This window comes from Chamaea fasciata, unplaced genomic scaffold (assembly GCF_029207755.1).
Source record: "Chamaea fasciata isolate MVZ Bird 193981 ecotype frontalis unplaced genomic scaffold, bChaFas1.0.hap1 SCAF_4, whole genome shotgun sequence".
Taxonomy (NCBI): domain Eukaryota; kingdom Metazoa; phylum Chordata; class Aves; order Passeriformes; family Sylviidae; genus Chamaea; species Chamaea fasciata.
The window spans coordinates 9,040,821-9,062,396 of NW_027094089.1; the positions used below are offsets into that span (position 1 = coordinate 9,040,821).

The 21,576-nt window shown below is 37.8% G+C and overlaps 1 protein-coding gene across 6 annotated transcripts in view; it reads left to right on the top strand.

The window, feature by feature from the left end:
• Positions 1-21,576, top strand: part of MPDZ (multiple PDZ domain crumbs cell polarity complex component) — a 96,811-nt gene that overhangs the window by 64,455 nt on the left and 10,780 nt on the right. For 2 of the 6 annotated variants that reach the window (XM_066180835.1, XM_066180836.1), the window contains 16 exons: positions 1,004-1,114; positions 1,642-1,725; positions 4,282-4,380; positions 5,547-5,618; positions 8,439-8,601; positions 9,206-9,402; positions 14,927-15,018; positions 15,584-15,674; positions 16,022-16,102; positions 16,652-16,744; positions 16,836-16,910; positions 18,269-18,449; positions 19,211-19,356; positions 19,674-19,757; positions 19,864-20,057; positions 20,312-20,459. In XM_066180835.1, the coding sequence (XP_066036932.1) occupies positions 1,004-1,114; positions 1,642-1,725; positions 4,282-4,380; positions 5,547-5,618; positions 8,439-8,601; positions 9,206-9,402; positions 14,927-15,018; positions 15,584-15,674; positions 16,022-16,102; positions 16,652-16,744; positions 16,836-16,910; positions 18,269-18,449; positions 19,211-19,356; positions 19,674-19,757; positions 19,864-20,057; positions 20,312-20,459 (1,911 nt within the window). The remainder of the gene's footprint in view (positions 1-1,003; positions 1,115-1,641; positions 1,726-4,281; positions 4,381-5,546; positions 5,619-8,438; positions 8,602-9,205; positions 9,403-14,926; positions 15,019-15,583; positions 15,675-16,021; positions 16,103-16,651; positions 16,745-16,835; positions 16,911-18,268; positions 18,450-19,210; positions 19,357-19,673; positions 19,758-19,863; positions 20,058-20,311; positions 20,460-21,576) is intronic. The other 4 variants (XM_066180837.1, XM_066180838.1, XM_066180839.1 and 1 more) reach the window with 2 other exon arrangements.

Genomic DNA, 21,576 nt, shown 5'->3' on the forward strand with positions numbered 1-21,576 from the left:
CTGAATGGAGGGTTTCAGTCTCTCAAATTGTGGCATATGTAAACTTCCATCTCTGTAGTACATAAAATTTTCCAGATGTGGGAAGTTGGAAGATGTTATTGTTTTTTTTCAGTTCCTCATAGGTTTAGAATTTCTCTCAGATTGTTTTTGAGCTCTCGTATGTGCATTGGATGATTGAGTTATATGTAGAGTTAGACAATTAAAAAATTGTAGGAGTAGTTCTCATCATGTAAGCTTGTGTGCTAGAATTGCCACTAACAAATAACCTTTCTGTGTTAGCTTCTAACTTTTATTGTGGTCATTGTGACAATACTTTACTGATGCTAACCTCACCTTAACGTTGTTCTTACAAATTGTTTTACACACCCATACATATACAGACATGAAAAAAACCAACCAGGCACAAAATTTTCTTTAGCCATCCTGAGTAAATGCATTCTTCCAGAAGATAGAAAGGTTTTCAGCTTTGACCTAAAAATTTAACTTCTGATGAAAGTGTCTAGTAGCTAAAATTGATCTTGCTTTAGAGAGAAAAAAAAAAAAAAAAAAAAAAAAAAAGAGTACACTGAACTGGCATAATAACCCATCATGAAAGACTCTCCAGCACCTAACCAGTTTCAGTTTGTAAAATCTCATGTAGTCCTGGGTAGTAGCTTTTTCTTGAGGTGAGATTTACAGGAAGCAGTATTTGGTAAACACTCCTACTCTCTCTGGATTATCATATCTCTTGTGTTACATTGCTTGTGGGAAAACCTACAAAGTCTGAACTAAAAATGTTGAAAAACCCTGTTCTTAAAACAGAGGAGTAAGAGAATATTTATTTAATGGCCTGTCAGTGCTCTTGGAAATATCAAGCCTGTGTTTGAGGGACCTCAGACCAAGTCAGTAGAAAGGTCCACTAGAAACAGAGGTTTGGACTTAGGTTTTAGTCAACTAAAACTCAGAACTGACTCTTGACTCTTGTAGCTTTTTGCAATGTTAAGATGAGGCCTTCCAATTACAGGTGGATGGAATTGACCTCAGAGATGCCAGCCACGAACAAGCTGTGGAAGCCATACGGAAGGCAGGCAATCCTGTAGTCTTTATGGTACAGAGCATTATAAGCAGACCAAGGGTAAGCATAAAGAATGTGAAAAGAGATGTAATACATAGTAATAGATGAAAGAAATGTTCAAGATGATCATATTTGGGAATGGGATATTTAATCCTGAAAGTGCCATCTCAACTATTTTAGGAACAAAGATTTGATTTAAATATTATTTCCATTTAGAATGAAATCGATTTGGATCTGGAAATACCCTCCAGCACACCGTCCTCAAACTATTTTGAAAAGCCTCAAGAAAGATAATTTGTTGGGGGGCAGAGTAGGAGTCTTAACTAAAACCATCTGTTAAAGATTGACAGCGTGTATGAGGAGCGCATGCAGAAATACAGCACCTGTTAAAAAATTCTGTGGACATTAATGAAAGGACCTAGAAGTACACGGAAGTTTTCCGTCACTAAGCTGCATGGACATTGCAGACAAAAGCTACTGAGCTTTATTTTAAGTTGCTTTATCACTAGAAACTATACTTCCTCATTGTAGAGTCTGTGTAGGCTGCATGTTTATTTACTAGGTGTCTCATAACTCTTGTTCCCCAGCCAGAGTCTCTTTATAGCGCTTCTTCAGCTTCTGCTCCCTGTGGGCAGAAAACTACTAACCCATTTTGTCATCAGTCATCTAAGGTAAAGTTGCATGAAAAAGCTTTATTGAATGTTGATTGTTGACACTTAAACTACTAAAGTAATGCTTTTGCATTTGCTGTGATGTGAACAGAATTGCTACTACTGAATATTTAGGCCCATTTGGGATGGAAATGATGCCATTATTTTATCACTAATTTTATTCAGAGAATGCTCCTATGCTAATTTTGGTTGTAGTTCTTTATTCTCTATTTTCAAATTAAACTTGTTGGTTATTCTGTACTAACAAACACTTGTTTCTCTGTAAGCAGAAACATTGCAAATGCTCTTTCTGTACCCATACATTATGTTGTGATCTTCATAAATGGCATTATGTTTTTTATTTTCATCTTTCAAAACTTGAATTTGTACTTTATAATAAGATCTTATAAAGGAATTTCCTGCTTTCATTCATGTCCAGTCAGTCAAATAGCTACCTGCCTGCACACACAAGCTGTAATTACTGTGTTACTACTATGTATTTAAGCAGGCAGTCAGTTTTAAGTGACATGTACCTAAGGAGTCCATTTCTTCAGTTTTGTTTTTTCACGCAGATTTAGTAGTTAAACAAAAGCCTATGTGTACTCCAGAACAGCTGGAATAATGGAAGTGGCGTGTGAAAAGATAGTGATAGTTTAGATAATAAGGAGTTACCCATCGAGTCAGTGTTTCATACTAAAACCCCTCTGTGTATTTCTGAGTAAGAAACAATATATCACTTTGATTATGGTCCCATTGTAGTGTTACAGCATTATGCAGTATGAAATGCTAGCTAGTTTCTGATAACTTAGCATCTTGGACACATTGATAAAATTCTGAGTGGAAGTTAGTTAAAAAAGGAAAAAAAACGAGAAAAATATCCTGTTACTTTAGGCTTTGATTTGAATTCTAAGAAGTAGTTAAAGAGGGAACTCCCTTTATTTTAGCATTTGCTCTTGTCCTAGACTGTGCAAAAAGTTGGCTAAACTGAGCTGTTCAGGCAAATTCAAATGCTTCATGTTTTATCATGATAGTCAGTCTATATTAATGTAATACTGTTGCATGGATTAGTATTAGGGCTAGTATTTTAGGAGCTATACCATCATGACAAAAATAAAATAGGCAATGTTTTGAATGACTGAACTTTTGTTTCCCATTTTAGTAGGATTTTAATGTTGATATATGAAGTGTTTGTGATGCTTCTTTTAATTGTCTAAAATTTCAACAAGATACATTTTAAAATTCTGTGCAGGTGACATGTAATTCTTGAAGCGTAATACGATGATTACAGTAGTAATTTACTTTTCACAAACCTTTCTTTATAATAAAATCACTTATGAATCACATATGCAGAAAATTTTCTTGTACTCTAGGGAAACAGCCTGTTGACCTTGAATGACTTCACAGTGAAGAAACCTTGGCAAGAAATTAATGGCATAACTTTGTCACTGCTGAAGATACAATACAGCCATGACATTTGTTGTCTTACAAAATGGAATTACTTTTTTGCAAGATGGTATTTGAAAATAAATGTTTAGGGATGTGTTTACTATTTTCAGGAGCATTAAAAAAAAAAAAAACCAAATGCTTTAAGAATTTTTTTAAGCAGCACCATACCTTTGGATTAAGTTACTCATGATTTAAATGCTCCTGGAAGGTTTTCACATTCCTGTCCATACTATTTTCCAGCAGTGTTAAACTTACAGCCCTAAGACTTACAGGTAATTGCCAGATGGATACACCCAGTGTAGAAATTACTTCTAAGTATACACAGTGTATTTCCAACATACTATTTGAAATCAGAGCTGTTTCCTCATTATTGAGTAGATTCTGATCTCAAAATAGAATACAGTACAAAAACTGCATAAGGAATATAAATAGTCAAATTATAGCCTTTGATTTGGTCTAAATGTGTGAACTCTTTCTGTTAAATGATAATAAGAAAGCACCTTGCTTTGGGGGAAGACCAGAGTATTTAGTTTCAATAAACTATGAATTCAGGCAGTTACGTATGCCTATGCATGTATACAAAGTGTTCTGTAAAACAGAAGTAAAATTATTATTAGATATGAAAACTGCTTAGAGATGCCTAATATTACTAACCCTCACTTTTACAAAATAAGCAATGTATTACTACAGAAGTTAAGTCAAATTATGAGGATCTCTAGTTTTCAAAATAAAACTAAATTTACTGCATTATTACAGATATTTTTGTTCATCCTAAACCAGAAATTCTCAATTTTTTCATTTGATTGATGTGTAAGTGACCGATATGCTGAGATGTTTGGAAAAAATTGTAAAAATATCAAAGCACATAAATGGCTGCATAAGTCTGCGCTTGATGTACTTTATGGTATAGAACAGGTGTGAGGAATTGGTGCTTTTCCTCTCTGCTGACAGAGCATCAGAAACACAGGGCAAATACAGTTTTGCCCAATTTCACATATCTGTTGCAAGTGTAGAATGTGTACCTTGTTTGGTTAGCCCAAACAACTAAAAAAAAATGTTTTCATTTATAGGTAAAAAGGGTTCATTTAAAACCTTTATTTTTGCTTATTTTCTATTGTGCTTTCCTTTTAGAACCCTTCCCTGCCTTTCCTGCAGAACAGTGTTTTCAGTAGGCCAGCTGTCTTCAGCAGCACTAACCCATTTGCTGATTCTCAGTTCAACATTGCTAAGGTTGGATGATGACACACTATCTTTCACTCATCAAACATCCTTCATGTGCTTCTTTCCTATTGCTGTCTCTCTGTGTTTAAATTCTTTTCTATGGGTTTGGGTTAGCTGATGAGCTTGAGAACTCTCATGAATTGAAAAGACACAGACATGCAACTTTTATACATAGAAGAGTTATGGAGAAGTTATAAACTGCCAGCTCCATTAATCATAACCACTAAATCTGATCTATTCAGAGCTACCAAAGGAGTTGGTTTTCAGTTTTAAGATCAGTCCCTAAGGTATATAAAATACCGACTAAGTGTAACTCTCATCAGTGTAAAGTGTTTTGCTGCTATGTACATCTTTTTGGTGTTTTGTGGTTATGACTTTCCAGCTTTGATATATCTCTTTTATTTTTGCATGAAAAAAGACCCAAACAAACTGGCAGCTTTTTTTTAATGATGCTTCTTGAAAATATTTTCCTGATGTCTTTGTAAATACAAAAAAAGGTAGACTTTTAGACTTTTTTTTTTTTTTTTTTTGGCTAGTGCTTACTTTCTGCATGTAGTTCACAATGGGAACAGTGTTAACCTGTAATAAAAAAAAAACTTAATCCTAATATGCATGCATTTTTGGTTTAATAAAATAATTGCTAGCTCGTTTTACATCTTGGAAGTGATTGTGCCCTTTGTCTATTTTCCCATGTTGTCAAAAATATTGTATGTGCAACAAACACGATGTGATATGTGGTGTATAATTGCATGTGTGTTTTGAAATCTCTTTTTGTGTTTGTTACAGTTCTGAGAAAAGGGAGTAGACATGTAACATAAATGATGACTTACGTTTTCTTATATTTTCAAAACTGTTTCTGAAAAACATCGCATGCATTTTGAAAGAAAACCTGATGATCGTGTAGTTCATATATAGTTCCTTTCTTAGCACTGATATAAGAATGGCCTTTTTTTGTCTCTCTCTTTTCTGAACTCAGTTTCACGTATAGTGAGAAACTTTGATGAATCAGGGTCATTAGTAACCCTGTAAATACTTTTGTCCATTTATAAATCAAGTTAATAAAGTTGCTGCAGTTAGTAAAATGAATCCATAATTGAATATGAGTTATTGGTTAATAGTACTGTATATTGCCAAAGGTGGTATAACATGTGGATTGCTGTTTTCTGTTACTGTAGGAGGTATCGAATCCAATTAGGGTTACCTTCCGTTGTTCCCCAACTAACCCTTTTGTTCCCACACCATTCAAGGTTTGTCTTAACTCACATCAGTTGGTGCTACTGTATGTGTGCTGTACATGGTCTGTGATAACTTCTGGAGTACTTCTGGAGTGCTTTTTCTTCTGCCTGTGCCTTCATTTTTTCGAGTTCCAGACTGGCTGCCGTTTTCAGTATTTGCCTGGCTGTGATCAGAGTGACCCTAGTAGCTAAATGAGTTCAGCAACTCTTGGATGCTTTGCATTTTTAATGAAATACTGTGGTGTGGCACACTGAAAGTATTTCATGAGTTAAAGCCTTTTAGGTTTTTTTGCGCGTTGCCCGATTCAGGGAGCAAAAGTCTTATGTGTGTGTAAACTGTGGGGACTGTCTTCTTCTTCTGGCTGTGGAAATATGTCAGGCTGAGTTCTGCAGGCAGGACATGTTCCCCTCCCCCCAAATGGCATTCTAGCACAGTTTTTACCCTCCTACAAAGGAGCCTTGCTTGCACTTTCATTTCAGCATTTCCTTAAACCTCAGAAATGTTCAGATTATGTTATGTTTTTGCATATTTTCAGTGACACAAAAAGATGCTTTTTTTTCAGTCATATTATGATGGCTGCAGTTAATAAGTGCAAATCTGTCAGGATGTAGCCCTACATCCACACCTTACAAATCTTCCAGAGGTCCTTAACACCAATATTTTGTTCCGTTTTTTGGTGATTTTTTTTTTTAAATTTTGCTGTTCTTGGGCACTGTCACTTACAAACAGTACCTCTAAATTAATATGTTAATTTTCATTTTAAAACATAAAAGCTAAGGTTTGCTGATGTGTTTTGATCTCACACTTGTATTGGATTTGTGTTGTAAGATAATGGTAGTTGGGGAGGCTATGGGGTGACTTTCATTTTTTTTTTTCCCCCGTCCAGCTGAAAAGGGGAGTGATAGAGCAGCTTTGGTGGGCACCTGGCCTCCAGCCGGGATCAACCCACCACGACACTGTATTTCCTCATTTTCCAGGATGTTATTTAGCTTTTGTAAAACTCTTGGAAGAACTCTGAAAAAAGACATTTTCTAGAACTTTTTTCCCTTTTGTCCCTCCTCGATATGGAGATGTATTACCTACTTTTCTTTTTGTGGACACATGAATTTTGATTGTGAAAAATAACTTTTAATGTTACTAGGTAGTGTTTCTATCTTCTCTGATTCTGGTAGGTGACAATGTCTTTGCAAGAATTTTGTTGCTTCAGTTTCGGGACATTAGGTCTCATCTTAGGATGATGACATTGTCTTAGGTTTGAAGCATGGTGCAATGTGACTAATGATAAAAAATTCATACAAAACTTAAATAATTCTTTTTATAAAAAATATTGGCTTGTATGTCAGTTCCTACACTTTTGACATTCAGTGAGTTCTTCGGTCCTAGAACAAGTTCCTAAATGAGAGGAAAATCTTTTTCAAGCAGAAGCAGAATGAGAGAGCTGGAACAGGGCATTTGCAATATCTTCATATCTTTGGAGTTACAGAGTGAAGATAAGTAATTTTTGTTTAGACATGGGAACTTCCTTAAATTTCAGAATTATTAAACTTGTAACTTCCCAGATTTCTCAACACCTTCAGTCTGAAAGCTGATGAAGTCTTCTGAGGTGTATGTTGTTATTCATTTCACTGTTGCCTCTGATGAAGAGATTATACCTAAGTGATTCTGGCACCTAAAGATGGTACATCTGAGGTACTGTGTTCAAACTTGCTGATGGAGGTAGTGGGAACTGAAATGATAGCAAGAATAGGGTTATGAAGCTAGGGCAACACACCTGAAAACATGAGTGTTGTAAAAATGCAGGGTTTTCATTTAAAATTCTTGTTGTTTAGTTCAGAGCTGATCTAGCAAGTATCAAGGTCTCTTGGTCATAAGCTAAAGAGTAATGATGTTCAGAGAGAAGTTTCTTGCTTAGGTGTTTACTCTAAGCAAGGCAAAATTATACATATTTCACATAGTGAAATCCCTTATCAGAGTCCGTATTACTCAAGGAAACTGTCTTGAATGGAACCTTGCAAGGCTGTGGATTTGGGCATTTCACCATTATGTTTTAATTTATTTTAATTATGAAAATATATTTAATTAAAATAATATTTAATTTGTATTTTAATTATATTTAACCATGCAGTAGTCGTGCATTTATACCTCTTAACTTTTTGTGAATATGAATAGAACACATCAAGACCTAAAGTATTTGTCTCTTGTGACTTAACCTGTATCCTCCTTTATTTGATCTCTGTCCAGCTTATAGGAAACTAGTAAATGAGACTGAAAAAGTCCAGTCACTATGGATTTCTTCAGTTATCATCTGTATAATTTTGATTTTTAACTGACCTTTCTGTGAATATGCCAGTTGCTTTTTTTTTCCTGTAGGTATTCTGAGAGTACCCAGTTTTTTGTTTACTTTCTCTTTTCTCATATTTGGCTTCCTAAGCATATGATGGGAGGAAATTATATGTGATGACTTTAAAAAATAAAACTGGTTATAAGTCTTTTACAAATCTGGCACTAAAACAAAAGCACTCAAGTCTTCATAAAAAGCTTTTTCTGAAACATATAATGGCACATAAAACTTTACTGAATTGGGCTTTTATTGTGAATTGTTTGCTTCCAGATACATTTTGGAGTGATGTTTTTTTCCTACCTTGCCTAGTGTTTGTTTCCATCTTTGAACTCTGCCTTTCAGTGTGCTGTTATTAATTTAGAGTTTCAGCTGCTTGGTATTGAAACTTTGAAGCTATAGTCATTGCCATTTTGACATTTTTGTATACTAGGTTTGCCCCACAGAGAGCCTGCATCTTCTTAGCCACTTCATTTTTTCTTATTCTCCACAGGCATTTGGTCAGTCTGATACAGAACCAGAAAAGACTTCGCTTTGTAATTTGCCTCTGCCCCCTCCTTCAGCATTTTCAGGAATGAGCTGTGATGTTGCACAGTCATCCTCTATCAGAGTCCCAGAAGATGTGGAAAAGGAGGATGAGTTCGGTTACAGCTGGAGTAAGTTTTTTCCTCTGATAATATTTGAAATACTCTGTGCTAAAATTGCACTGTATAAGACACAGGTGTAGGGGCATCTAATTTGAACTGCCTCTTTCTCATGTGCATCAAGGTTGCTGTTTTAGTTGTGCTTGGTCAGATGGACATAGTTAAATACGAAACTAATTTCTTTTTTTTACTTGCACTGCAATTTTTTTTTCTTTATGGTCCAAATTTAATGTAGGAGTACTTGAAGAATTTCAGTGTACTCCAGGTAACTGTTGGTTTAAGTGGTCAGTGGCACAAGTGATCAATATGAATTCTCTCCAGTAACATTTCTGTTACCTGAAAATGTTACTGGAGAGAAAATTACTTCTTTTGTGTATGAATTTTTTTTTAAGAGAAGTTATAATGTTTTCTGAAGTTATATGGAGAACAATAAGCTAGAAATATTATTATAAATCACCTAAGTGTTAATTAAAAAAAAGATGTGTTTTACATTGTAAATGTAATCATTTTGGGCTTCTTCTGTCAGATACTGCCCACTGAGCACTGATCTTGACTCTCTAGTTGTGAAACTTTCTAATGTTAATCCAACCTTTGCTACCCACACTTTTACTTTTAGAAAAAATCATGCAGCGCTATGGAAATCTACCAGGGGAGCTACACATGATTGAGCTGGAAAAAGGAAAGACAGGTCTGGGACTTAGTCTTGCTGGTAACAAAGACCGATCCAGGATGAGTGTCTTTATAGTGGGAATTGATCCAAATGGAGCAGCTGGAAAAGATGGCAGATTACAGATTGCAGATGAGTTGCTAGAGGTGAGTTCTTGCAACTTATACTGAAGCCCAAATGTACTGACTTAAAATACCAGATTCTTGCTGAAATATATATGTTTTTAGTGGACTTTGAAATCTCCAGTTTATCCAAGTTCATATCACCATGTTATCAGATTTTCTTTCTGATGTATGCCAGATAAGTGTAGTGGTTTTTTTTCCTGGTTATAATGATGCCTTGAGAAGGCTGACCTGGAACAGAGCCTAGACAGAGCTAAGAGAATAAAATAGGTATTTATTAAAAGGCCTTAAAGGATACACCTTGGATACCTCCAAGTACAAGAGTGTGGCCAGGGCTACATCCAAGATGGACCCAAAATGATCATAAAATGGACGACCGCTCATGAGGTTTCAACTTTTATAAGTTTTGATCCATTTGCATATTGGGGTTTAATTGTCCAATTATAGCTTCAGGTTATGAAGAGCCATCCTCTTTGTTCTCTCCCCTCAGCCCCCCGTTGTTTATGCTTTTTTGGGCCTGAAACTCGTAACAGTTGTCCTTGGTCTCAAGGTGGAAAAGGATTGTTTTGTCTACCTACTCTGTGAAGAGAACTGCCTAACACTTAATGTGAGGCTCAGAGCTACACACCTAGGCAGCACAGAATATGAAAAAGTATGAAAGCTAAAGCTTAAGGCATCAATAATAACACCAAGTCATGGATTAGATCCCTGAAGGCACCATTCAATTTAGAGTTGGTCTCAGTGGTCCTTGTGGGTCCCTTCCAACTCAGAAGATTCTGCAATTCTCTGTGAAGGTGTGTTGAATGTGGGACGACAGCAGTTTCTGAGTTACGGAGACATATGGAATGGCAGTGAATTGCAGACTGAAAAATCCTGAAGTCCTCCAGTCTATACATCTGTGGAGTACTCCAGACTTTCTAATTACTTCTCTGTTTACTAGAAGCATGATAATAGCAGAATATTTTTATATTGTGTAACACAGAATGTGGAAATTAAATTGGGGAAACAGGAACAGATCTCTTTTTATTATGGATTTCTAACTCATGATATGTTTGGTTGCTATTTTCTAGTGGAGTGGAGTGACCAAACCACTAAACATGCAACTGACTTTTCAAGTACATATGTGAGCATAACTTATGTTTCTGTATTCCCACAGCCCAGCTGATGATACTTGGAGAATTATTCCCTGCTATAGTTTTTCCCATTCTTTCTGATAGCATTAGGTAATACTACTTTCACAGAAATGCTTTGTGTAACTTCAACGCCATATGTGGAGATGTTCAAGGATGTACTGGGGGAACGGTACAGAGGGGGAATGGCGAACCCGAACAAAGCTTGAGGGAGACATTGAGAAAGGAGACTAGGAAAGAAATTAAGGGATTTGTGGCACTGTGGACCGATTCTCATGGAGGGAACTTTGTTTGTGACACAGTTAACTTGAAACATCTGTTTTTAAAATCCTGATGTTGAAGAGGTGAAATATTCTGAAAAGATGTTGAAGCACATCTGTCTGAATCTATCATCTTGTGATTTGTTGCTTACTGTCCACACTGTGAACTTGCTGACTAATGCTAAGAAATTGCCTGAGCCTCTTCTGAGACTTCTGAGCTTACTCCCTATATTTCCAAGCACCTGTCTTTCAGCTTTGAGGGCCATATCCCATTCTGCCATTTGGCTGCCTGGCCATTTATTTTTCACAAGGCTGTGGCAGACACTGCAGGAAATGCTACATTCGGGTTGTGAACTCCAGTGTAAATTAGAGGGCTCAGTATCCCTGTGACCATGCCTTGTGCACACACCCTGCCTAGGAGGTGGTTGGTGTTATGCCCAGTGCTCAGTACTGTGTCTTGTATCTGTTGCTTTGCTGCATCTCTGCTTCTGTTAGTGCTACCTGTGTGCATTTAATTACTTTCCCTTTGTGTAGGTCCAAACCGTCCTTTTTCAATCATTTCTCTTTTCTTGAGTTAACTTCAGCACAGTGGTTTTCCGTTTTCAAGAAAAAATGCAACTAATAAAATGCTAGCAAATAATGGCCTTAGTCTGCAAATTGACAGTGATAGCTCCTCTCCTAACTGTATCATAGGTACTTCAAGGTGTTGTAGTGACTAGTCTGCTCTGCGAAATGGAAAAAAGATTGCCGGTCACATCTTCAGATAGTAGGTGTGGAGTCCTAATTGAAAGCTTGGGTTGGAAGGAGCCTTAAGGACCGTCTACTTGCAAGTCTTCCTCAATGGCTTGGATTGCCAACAACCAGATCAAGTCGCTCAGGTCCCATTCAATCTGTCCTTGAACACTTCTAGGGATGGAGCATCCACATCCTTCTCTGGGCAACCAATTCCAGTGCCTCACTATCCTCTGGGTTAAGAGTTTTTTCCTGACATCTAATCTAAAACTTGCTTCTTTCAGTTGGAAACCATTGCCCCTTGTCATATCCCTATCATCCCATGTAAAAAGTTACTGTTCCTCTTTTTTGTAAGCCCCCTTTAAGTTCTGGAAGGCTGCAATGAGGTCTTCTTAGAGCTTTCTCTTCTCCAGGCTAAACAAACACAACTGTCTCAGCCTGTCTTCACAGGAGAGGTGGTCCAGCCCTCTGATCATATTCATGGTCCTCCTTTGGAGCTGCTCTGACAGATCCACATCTTTTTTGTGCTGAGGACTCCATATCTGGATGCAGTACTTGAGGTAAGGTCTCACCTGGGCAGAGTAGAAGGGGAGAATTCCCTCCCTTGACCTTCTGGTCACACCTCTTTGGATGCAGCCCAGGATGTCATTGGCCTCTAGGCTTACAACACTCTGCAAGCCTAGAGTGTTGGCTCATGTCCAGATTTTCATTTACAAGAATCCCAAAGTCCTTCTCTACAGGATTTCTCTCAATGACTTCTGTTCCCAGTCTATACTCTTGTCTTGGATTGCCCCAACCCACGTGCTGGACCTTGTAATTGGACTTGTTGCACCTCATGAGATACCATGGGCCCGCTTGACAAGTGTGTCCAGGTCTCTCCAGATGGCATCCTATCTTTATGTTGTGTGAACTACACCACTTATCTTCATGTCATCTGCAAATCTGCTGAGGGTGTAGTCGATCTCTTAATCTGTTTAATTGATGAAGATACTAAAGAGCCCCAGTCCTAGGACAGAGCCCTTCCTGACTTGTCACCAGCCTCCACCTGGACACATAGTCATTGAGCACAGCTGTATGCCTGCCTCTATCCAGCCAGTTCCTTATCTGCCTAATAGTCCACCCTTCAGATTTGTCTTTCTCTAATTTGAAGGACATTGTGCAGAACTTTGTCAAAGGCCTTACAGATGCTTAAGTGATGTCATGGATTGTGCTGTCTGTCTCAGATCACCTCCTTGTCTTCTGTGTGCCTTAACATTGCTTCCATGAGGATCTGCTACATGATGTTCCCAGGTACAGAGATGGGGCTTAATAGTCCGTGGTTTCCTAGGTCTTCCTTCTCCATTCTCAAGAAATGAGAGTGACGTTCTTTTTTCCAGTCACTGTGGACTTTACCTTACCTCTATTGACTTCTTAAGTATGATGAAGAGTTCCTTGGCAACCACATTAGCCAGTTCCCTCAGGAATCTGGATTCCAGATCATCAAACCCTGTTGACTTGTGCCTATTTAGTTTCATCAAGTGGTCTCAAACTTGTTTTTTACTTACAGTGGGAAAGACTTTGCTTCTCCCAACCTCCTCCTAGAAGTTCAATAACAAGAGAGATGTGAGAAGCCAGGCTGCCATTGAAGACTGACATGAAGAACTTTCAGAGTTCATCACCCTTCTCCATATCCATTACCACCAGCTGCCCATTCCTGTTTGTCAGGGAGGTGCACTCTCCTTGGCCTTTCTTTTCTTATCCCTTGTACTTACAGAACCCTTTCTGATAACTCTTTGCATCCGTTGCCAAAGCCCCTTTCTTCTGTGCCTTAGTATTCCTAAACCCATCTCTACACACATCCAGACCATATCCACGTACTTTTCCCAGACCATCTGTCCCTAGTTCTACTGGCTATGCATTTCTTTCTTACTCCTCAGTTTGAGGAGCAGATCCTTTTATAGCCATGCTGATTTCCAGCTAGCTTGCCTAACTTGTTTTCTCACAAATGAGGATGGAGTATCCTCAAAAAGCTACTAGCGCTGGTGAGGTCCTCTATCCCAAAGGACAGTTGCTGGGGGAATCCCATCCACTAATTCTTTCAACAGCTGGAAATCCATTATTCTAAAGATCAGGGTCAGTTCTGACTCTGCTCTTTTTCAAGCCCATGTTCCTTGAGATCAGTGATTTAACCAGAGTATGGTCACTACAGCAAGGCTTCCTCCAGTCTCAGTCTTTCTAATGAGCTCTGGTGAGCACCAGGTCCAGTAACACTGCTTCTCTGGTTGCTGTGTCCACTACAGGGACCAGGAAGTTGACCTCAATGCACTCCAGAAGTCTTCTGGATTGCATGCAGTCAGCTGTACCGCTTTCCTGGCAGGCATGCAGGTGGTTCTAATTCCCCATTAGAATGAGAGCCTGCAAGCACAATGATTTCTGTATCTGAAGAGGTCTTGTCAACAGGCTTGCCGTGATCAGGCAGCCTGTGGTGGACCCCAGCCACAAGGTGTCCCTCACTGATGCTGTCCTTCATTTCTCAAGAACCCACAGGTTCTTGAGCTGTTTTTGGCTGTTTCTCAAAAGCAGCTCTTCACAATCTATCAATTCCTTAACACAGAGCACACCACATCTGCCCTCCTTTGCAGCCTCTCTCTTCTGAGGAAGGTTGTAGCCTTTGATTGGAATGTTCCAGTTGTGTGATTCCTCTCATCAAGTTTCTATGAGAACAGCTAGATTATAGGCTTTGAATTGCACCATTCTGGTGCAGTCGAGGAACTGGTTTCTGGTTCCTCTTGCTTGTTGCCCATGCTGCCCATATTGGTGTAGAGGCTCTTAGGATGGATTATCAACCTCTTCACCTTTTGAGAAAAAGCCTCCTTAGTTCATTTGGGTCAATTTACAGTTGTCTGTGTAGCTTTCTAAAGTGTTGGTGTTTCCCCATTCCTCTCTGACACACAGAAGTACATCCCCCTTCCCTATTCCTCATCAAATCTAGTTTAAAACTCTGCTAAATGTGCCAGTGTTCAGACTTCTGTGTATAAAGTGCCTGGCTCAGGGATTTGGTGTGCCTGAGATTCAATAAATAATAGCAATCTCATTGCAGGATATAAGCAATTAATTTATTTGTTACGGTTAGAAATTCCCATGGCCCTGCTTAATCACCTCATCAGTCATGAAGTGATGAAGGCAAGTGAAAATAGATGATGTGCCAAGTCAACCCAGTATAACTCAGACGACATTTTTAGTACTGTGACAGTGTTAATCTGAAGTCTAACTATAGTGAATATTTTTACTAGAAGAAGAGAGTAAAAGTAGGTCGTAACATAACGCTCTTATTTTTATACAGGTGCTGTTCAGTCAGTGATACAGATTTTTTTAAGGCTTAAAAATTAGTTTAAGCACAAGGAATTAAAATACTTTCATAAATAATTGCTACCTTTCTTTATCTAGATAAATGGCCAAATCCTTTATGGAAGGACTCATCAGAATGCTTCTTCAATAATCAAATGTGCACCGTCTAAAGTTAAAGTAATCTTTATCAGGTAAGTTCTGGTTAAAGGTTGGCTGAAAAGGTTTGATCTTCAATGTGCTCAAGTTTCACACAGTGTTGCAGTAGAACACTAAATAAAAATGCTTGACTGTAGTCAGAAGGCAGTAGAAATCAGAAGGCTTTATTTACAATTCATTCAGCCCTTTTATAACATGCGCTAAGAAGGCACATTATTGGTCTATAGGACTGACACTTCTCCTATTGGCTAAGTAACAGAAATAGCAAACAACACCTGTTGTTATGGGAAAGGAATGTTTTTTACACGAGGTTGTTTTGGGAAGAAGAAAACTGTTGAAAAGTTTCCCTTGGGAAGAGCTAGCAATTCTCAGGCTCAGAAAATATCGGGTCCACAACACAGTATTTGTTATTTTTAATATTGATAACATAGATGTGCTTTTGAACACAGTCTTACTACTTGTTAAATATGTCTTGGAGTTTTCTGTTTGATATTTGTATTGTGAGTGCCAGAAATTAAGAACCAGACTTAAGCTTGTCCTAAGAAATATGGGGTGCTAGTATTGTCTTCTTACTCCATTCTTTAACTCAATATATTGCAGAAACAAAGATGCAGTAAATCAGATGGCTGTTTGCCCTGCAAAGTCAGTAGAGGCTTCACAGTGTAATTCAGGGACACTTCAACATCAAGAGGTAAAGTAAATATTTGTTTCTCTTATTTGACTAGAATACTAACATTGTTCTGGATAGAGAAGGACCCTGTCTGCTTAAGAAATACAGTAAAAGAGGAAGAAACCCATAGAAAAAAAGAAGTGAGATTTTAGTAAAGTTTCTAAATTTAGTACAGCTCCGATCAATTTTGTTTCATTTTATATTCTTCTATACTATGAAGTAAATCTCATATTCCCATCAATAGGGTTTTGGAAGTTTAAAGGAAGATAGAAAATGAGAAGACTCACTTTAAATGTGTGTGCACTACTTTGTTTTGTTGCAAAATGTTGGATATAGTTGCTTATAGTTGCATTTTCTTTTTCTCTTAGATTGATATCAGTGTTGCAAACCCGGGTGCATTTTCTTACTTGAGTTCATGTAAAAACATTCAGTATGTGGAACTTCCTAAGGTATGTACTGAATTTACATCACTCACATTTTTATTCAGTAGCCATTCAATTTCATAATGCTGTCCCTCTTACAGCAAACAATCTCTTAGTTACTAGAAGTCAGAAAAGAGATTTCTAGAGATTTGCTCTTCCTGTTTGGGAATGGACCCCAAAGTTTGCTTCACAGAAGGGCTGGTTTTGATTTGCCAGTTGCTTCGTGTGTCTGGAAGAAGTATTCTCTTGTTCCATTTGCTGAACTTTTTATAACCATCTACTGAGGGTTCCTCAAGTAAAATCAGTGCCTTAATTGTTCAAAGTAAAAACTGAATCACAGTTTACCTTGTAAGTTTCAAAGGAATGGGTTTGCATTTAGAAGTGTCTCAGATTTATCTTGGTAGTCAGTATACTGTTAGTAGATTGACAGAATCTATTCCTGAAATGACTTAAAACAAAAATATTTGTGAAACCTCAGACTTCCTGTGTCATCAGGCTTCACTGATCTTTAGTGTTTGTATTCTAACATTCTGATGTCACAGTACTTAATTATTTATATTTTTCTATTTTCCCCAGGATCAAGGAGGTTTTGGAATTGCCATTAGTGAAGAAGACACAACAAATGGAGTAGTTATTAAAAGCTTAACAGATCATGGTGTGGCTGCAAAGGTGTGAGAATCTTTCAAATCTGATTAGGGAATGAAGAATGTTTTTTGGAATAGCATCCATCATTCATATTTTTTATTTTATGTTTTTTCAGGATGGGCGTATCAAAGTTGGAGATGTGATTCTGGCAGTGGATGATGAAATTGTTGTGGGATATCCTGTGGAAAAGGTGCTTCTGAAATGTCACGAATGTTACAGAAAGCACAGTACTTAATGTAGGAGGTGATTGTGTCAATTGTTAAATTAGTGAGGTTCTCACAATACTTAATTTTCAAAGCTGGCTAAAAAAGCCAAGATCTGCAGGCACTGTCTGGATATGGAAAATACTGCAAAATAATCTAAAGCCTAAATTTACAGCTCAACTATTATTCTGCATTAATGCACTACATGAATCCTCCTCTCTCTGCTTCAAATGTGATTTTATTTTCCCTGTGGTTCAGACGTGATGACTGAGAGACACTTAGTAGTGGGACAAAAGCCATGAACTATTGCTCAATAATGGCTCTGCATAGGTAATCCACTTTAAAAGTGTTAGAACCAGTAAAATTAGTACACATAAATTTACATGAGTGAGTTGTATCAGTGTAAATCAAGTCATAAACTGTGCTTATCCATCGGAACTGTCTGTAGTAACAGCCTCATTATAATCCAAGCATGATATTTCAAACCTTTGGAGAAAAATATCTTCATTCCTAAATAACAAGATTTATTTTTAGCTTCCAGCTCTGCAAACTCAGTTTGGGTTCTGTAGTAAATCAAGGAGGCCTTTTTACTAGCACCTGCCTTGCTGCCAAGAAGAGTGATTCTTTAGGCATGAGTGGATTACTTTCTGTTTGTTAAAGGGCAATTAGGAGAGCATCAGTCTTACTCTCTGATGTACTGCTATCTCTGAGGCAGTAAATAAGTAAGAGATAGTGAAGTTGCCTGTAAGGAGATAGGGGTAGGTAAGCTTTTTAAGAATGGAGAATGAGTAATTTCTGAAAATATCTCTACTGAAAGAGTAAAGTAAAGTCTCAAGAGGATTTGGTGTCTTTTCTGTAAGATGGCAATTGATTTTGAAGGGTTTTCAGTATTTCTTTGAACTAGATTTCGTGTTACACCCTGGTGTCCTTGTCTCCCTTCCATAGTTCAGGTCTATTTTCAGGTTTTTCTTCTAGAATGACTGTTGAACATTTCTTTAGTTTAGTAGATATTTTGGCATTGACTTCTGTGAGATAAGAATTGGGCTACACCCAGCATTAAAAGGCAATACTTCTGTTTCTCTAATAATTGCTATGCAGTATAGTGGTTTTTTTCCAGAGAAGCCAATGAAAGACTGCAGTATTCTCATCTAGTATAGTTCAGCAAAGTTTTGTGGGAAAAGGTTTCTTAGAAAAAAAATCAATATTTTTGTTTGTTCCTTGTAAGGAATCCTGCAGGACTGTGACTAGTAGCTCCAGTTTGCAGAACTGTTGTTCTGCTTTATTTTTGGTTTGCAGCTGAACAATCTGGTTACAATTTTCATAGGCTTTTCTTTTCATCATTCAGTTTATTAGTCTCCTGAAGACATCCAGATCTGTGGTGAGGCTTACAATCAACCCAGCAGAGACAGATAACCTCACAACAGCACCAGCCCCTCCCAGCACTGTCCCAGCAGAGAAGAGGAATATGCAACCACCAGCAGCAGCTGTCCCCACTTCCAGCTCACCAGAACCAGAAGCAGTGAAAAGTAATGTTTTCCTTGTGTGTCTGTATTCACTGGGGTTGTAACATAAAAACAAGGATGTGGCTTGTAAGTTTTCCCTTTTTGTATGCACTAAGCTGTCTTCTCCATTTTATAATATTTTCACATTACATGTTTATGCAAATAAAGCATTGTGCCCCCATATTGAAGATCTCTTGCCTTCCTGTTGCAGAGGCAGGAGGATGAAAGGATTCTCTCCACCATCTCAGACGTGCAGCCGGTGCCTCTGTCCTGGTTGTCTAGAACCAAGTGAAAGGCATTCTTTTAAATGAATGTCATTTTTCGTGGAAAAAGAGGATGGTCGATTGTCTTGCCATTTATGAGTAGCCACGTTTGATTCTTCTCCTTCGGAGTGGGAGGTCAAGATATTTCTGATGGATGTTAGTTATTGATTAAGCAATAAAAACACTTCTAAGTCAATAATGACTGAAGTAATACATACATCAAATAGATGTTTAAATTAAATTCTTTCCTAAATAGAATAGGTTGTGTACAATATCTGCTTTGGCTGTCCAGACTATAGTCCAGGTACTTGATGGCATAAAAACTACAGGAGACATGGCAAATAAAATACAGGATAGTACTCTCTGAGGAAGAGGCAGAATTGGCAGCAACATTTTCTATGGATCAACTGTTCAGCTATTGCTATACAACTGTCAGTGAACTCTGAAAAATGCTTTTTTTAAAGTCACTTTCATAATACTGAACTCTGTTACTGAAACCAGAATGTTTCATTGTTGTTTTAGACACAAGCAGGTCTTCAACTCCAGCCATGTTAACCTCTGACCCATCTACTTGTCCCATCATTCCTGGATGTGAAACAACCATTGATATCTCCAAAGGGCGGACTGGTCTTGGTCTGAGCATTGTTGGAGGAGCAGACACTTTACTGGTTGGTTGGAAAAATACATGTGTCACTCAAGTGAAATGACAGTTATGAAATTAAAGTCTGATAGAAGAGAGTTTTTTCATATGTTTCTATAGCATTTATAGAAAGATGCAAAAGAAAAATAAGAAGAAGGCCCTTTCTAAAATTAGACATATAAATGAGCTTCTTAAATGTTTTGGTAATTTGTTCATCATACATCTGGCTTCCATTCCGTCTGACTTGTCATTGATAAATTTTAGTAACAATTTTCAGTTACTTTTGGTTCAGAAGTTTTTGATGCCTGATCTTTCAATATGCAATTTTGTTGTTTTTGTTGACAGGGAGCAATCATTATCCATGAAGTATATGAAGAAGGAGCAGCATCTAAAGATGGACGACTGTGGGCTGGTGATCAAATACTAGAGGTATGGTGATTTCTTCGGTTGCTTTTGTTTTTATTGCTAGCTGAACCTGTTGTGTTTGCCTACTGGAAGGTACTGCACAATTTACCATTGTACACTTTCACTGCAGGTGAATGGAATTGATCTCAGGAATGCCACACATGATGAAGCCATTAATGTCCTGCGACAGACACCCCAAAAAGTTCGTCTGACTGTGTACAGAGATGAAGCCCAGTACAAGGAAGAAGACATGTATGATGTGCTGAATGTAGAGCTCCAGAAGAAGCCTGGTAAAGGCCTTGGGCTGAGCATTGTTGGGAAAAGGTGTGTAATGTACCTGGAGATTCAGTGTCTGGACCTTGCTTATCCTGTTTCTTTTATGGTCTGGTGCTCAGATCCTGTGGGCTTGAAGGCCATACATCTTATTTTTGTGCTTAAGCTAACCAGCCTCTCTAGAGGAACTAAACAAATGTTACTCAGCAGAAAAAAGAGACAATATTTTTTGTGTTCCCAGTAGGAAGCCATAAACATGACTGTCAAGCAGAACTGTATTGTAAAATTTGTGTGTGTATTTGCAGAAATGACACAGGTGTGTTTGTGTCAGACATTGTCAAAGGAGGAATAGCGGATACAGATGGGAGGTTGATGCAAGGAGACCAGATACTGACAGTGAATGGAGAAGATGTGCGAAACGCTAACCAAGAGGCTGTTGCAGCTTTGCTAAAGGTATTGGGAAAAGAGAAGATGGATAAGAATGAAAAATTGAGATCCAGATTTTTTGAAAGCTTTAACTTGATTCAGACTGAGATCAGACTGTTAGTGGGATGTTAGTGAGATTAACTGGGGATCCAAATTTTAGCTTCCTGCAATCTAGAGCATTCAGATTTTGATACTTTGACTGATAAAAGTGGGAGTAGTGGTCGTGCAGAAACCCCTAATGTTTATGAACATGGGGCTTATAGAAGACCTTTATAGAGTACCATTACTTAAAACAACTGAAAACGACACTGTATTTTGTTGAACAAACTGATAGCTGATTAACTGTCTCACACTTTCAGAAAGATACGCAGAACTGACTTTAAATGATGGAGAGTTCAGCAGAGTAGTTGTGCTAAAAGTGACTACTTTCATAGTTTGTTTACAAGGGGCTAGTAGTGATGGGACAAGAGGGAATGGTTTTAAACCAAAAGAGTAAGTTTGGATTAGTTGTTACGCAGAAATTCTTTATTGTGAGAATGGTGAGGCACTGGAATAGGATGCCCAAAGAAGGTGTGGGTGCCCCATCCCTGGAAGTTTACAAGGCCAGGTTAGATGGGGCTCTGAGTAATCTGGTCTACTAGGCGATATTAATTTTTATTTTTAATATATATGTTTTGTGCCACCTTTACATCCATTAAGTACTACAATGCATTTTTCAGTGACCAAGCATTTGGTATAAGAAACTGCTTTCTCAGAGTTTACTGAAGTACCTACCTGGAGCTCTTGGAGCCAACCTATTCTTAATAATTTTTTTTGTATCTGGTATCCTTTCCATGTTTCCAGATCAGAATGAAGTCAGATATACAATATTTCCAGTTGTCTGGCAGGAAGTCCAACTGGTCAACCAGCTTGTCTGTTTTTCAGTCCAAGTTTTGAGACATACTGCACAGTATTCCATAGGATTCCAGTGATTTATCATTTTCAATGGAAAACCGTTTCTCTGGAAAAAAATTAAGACACTTATTATAGCTGTCTCTTGGATACATAGGTACATAGGTCATGCTTCTTAACACTCACAATCAAAGGTATTTTTTTTCCAGATCTTGGACAGTTCCTTGAGGTTTTGGATTTATTGGGGAGCAGG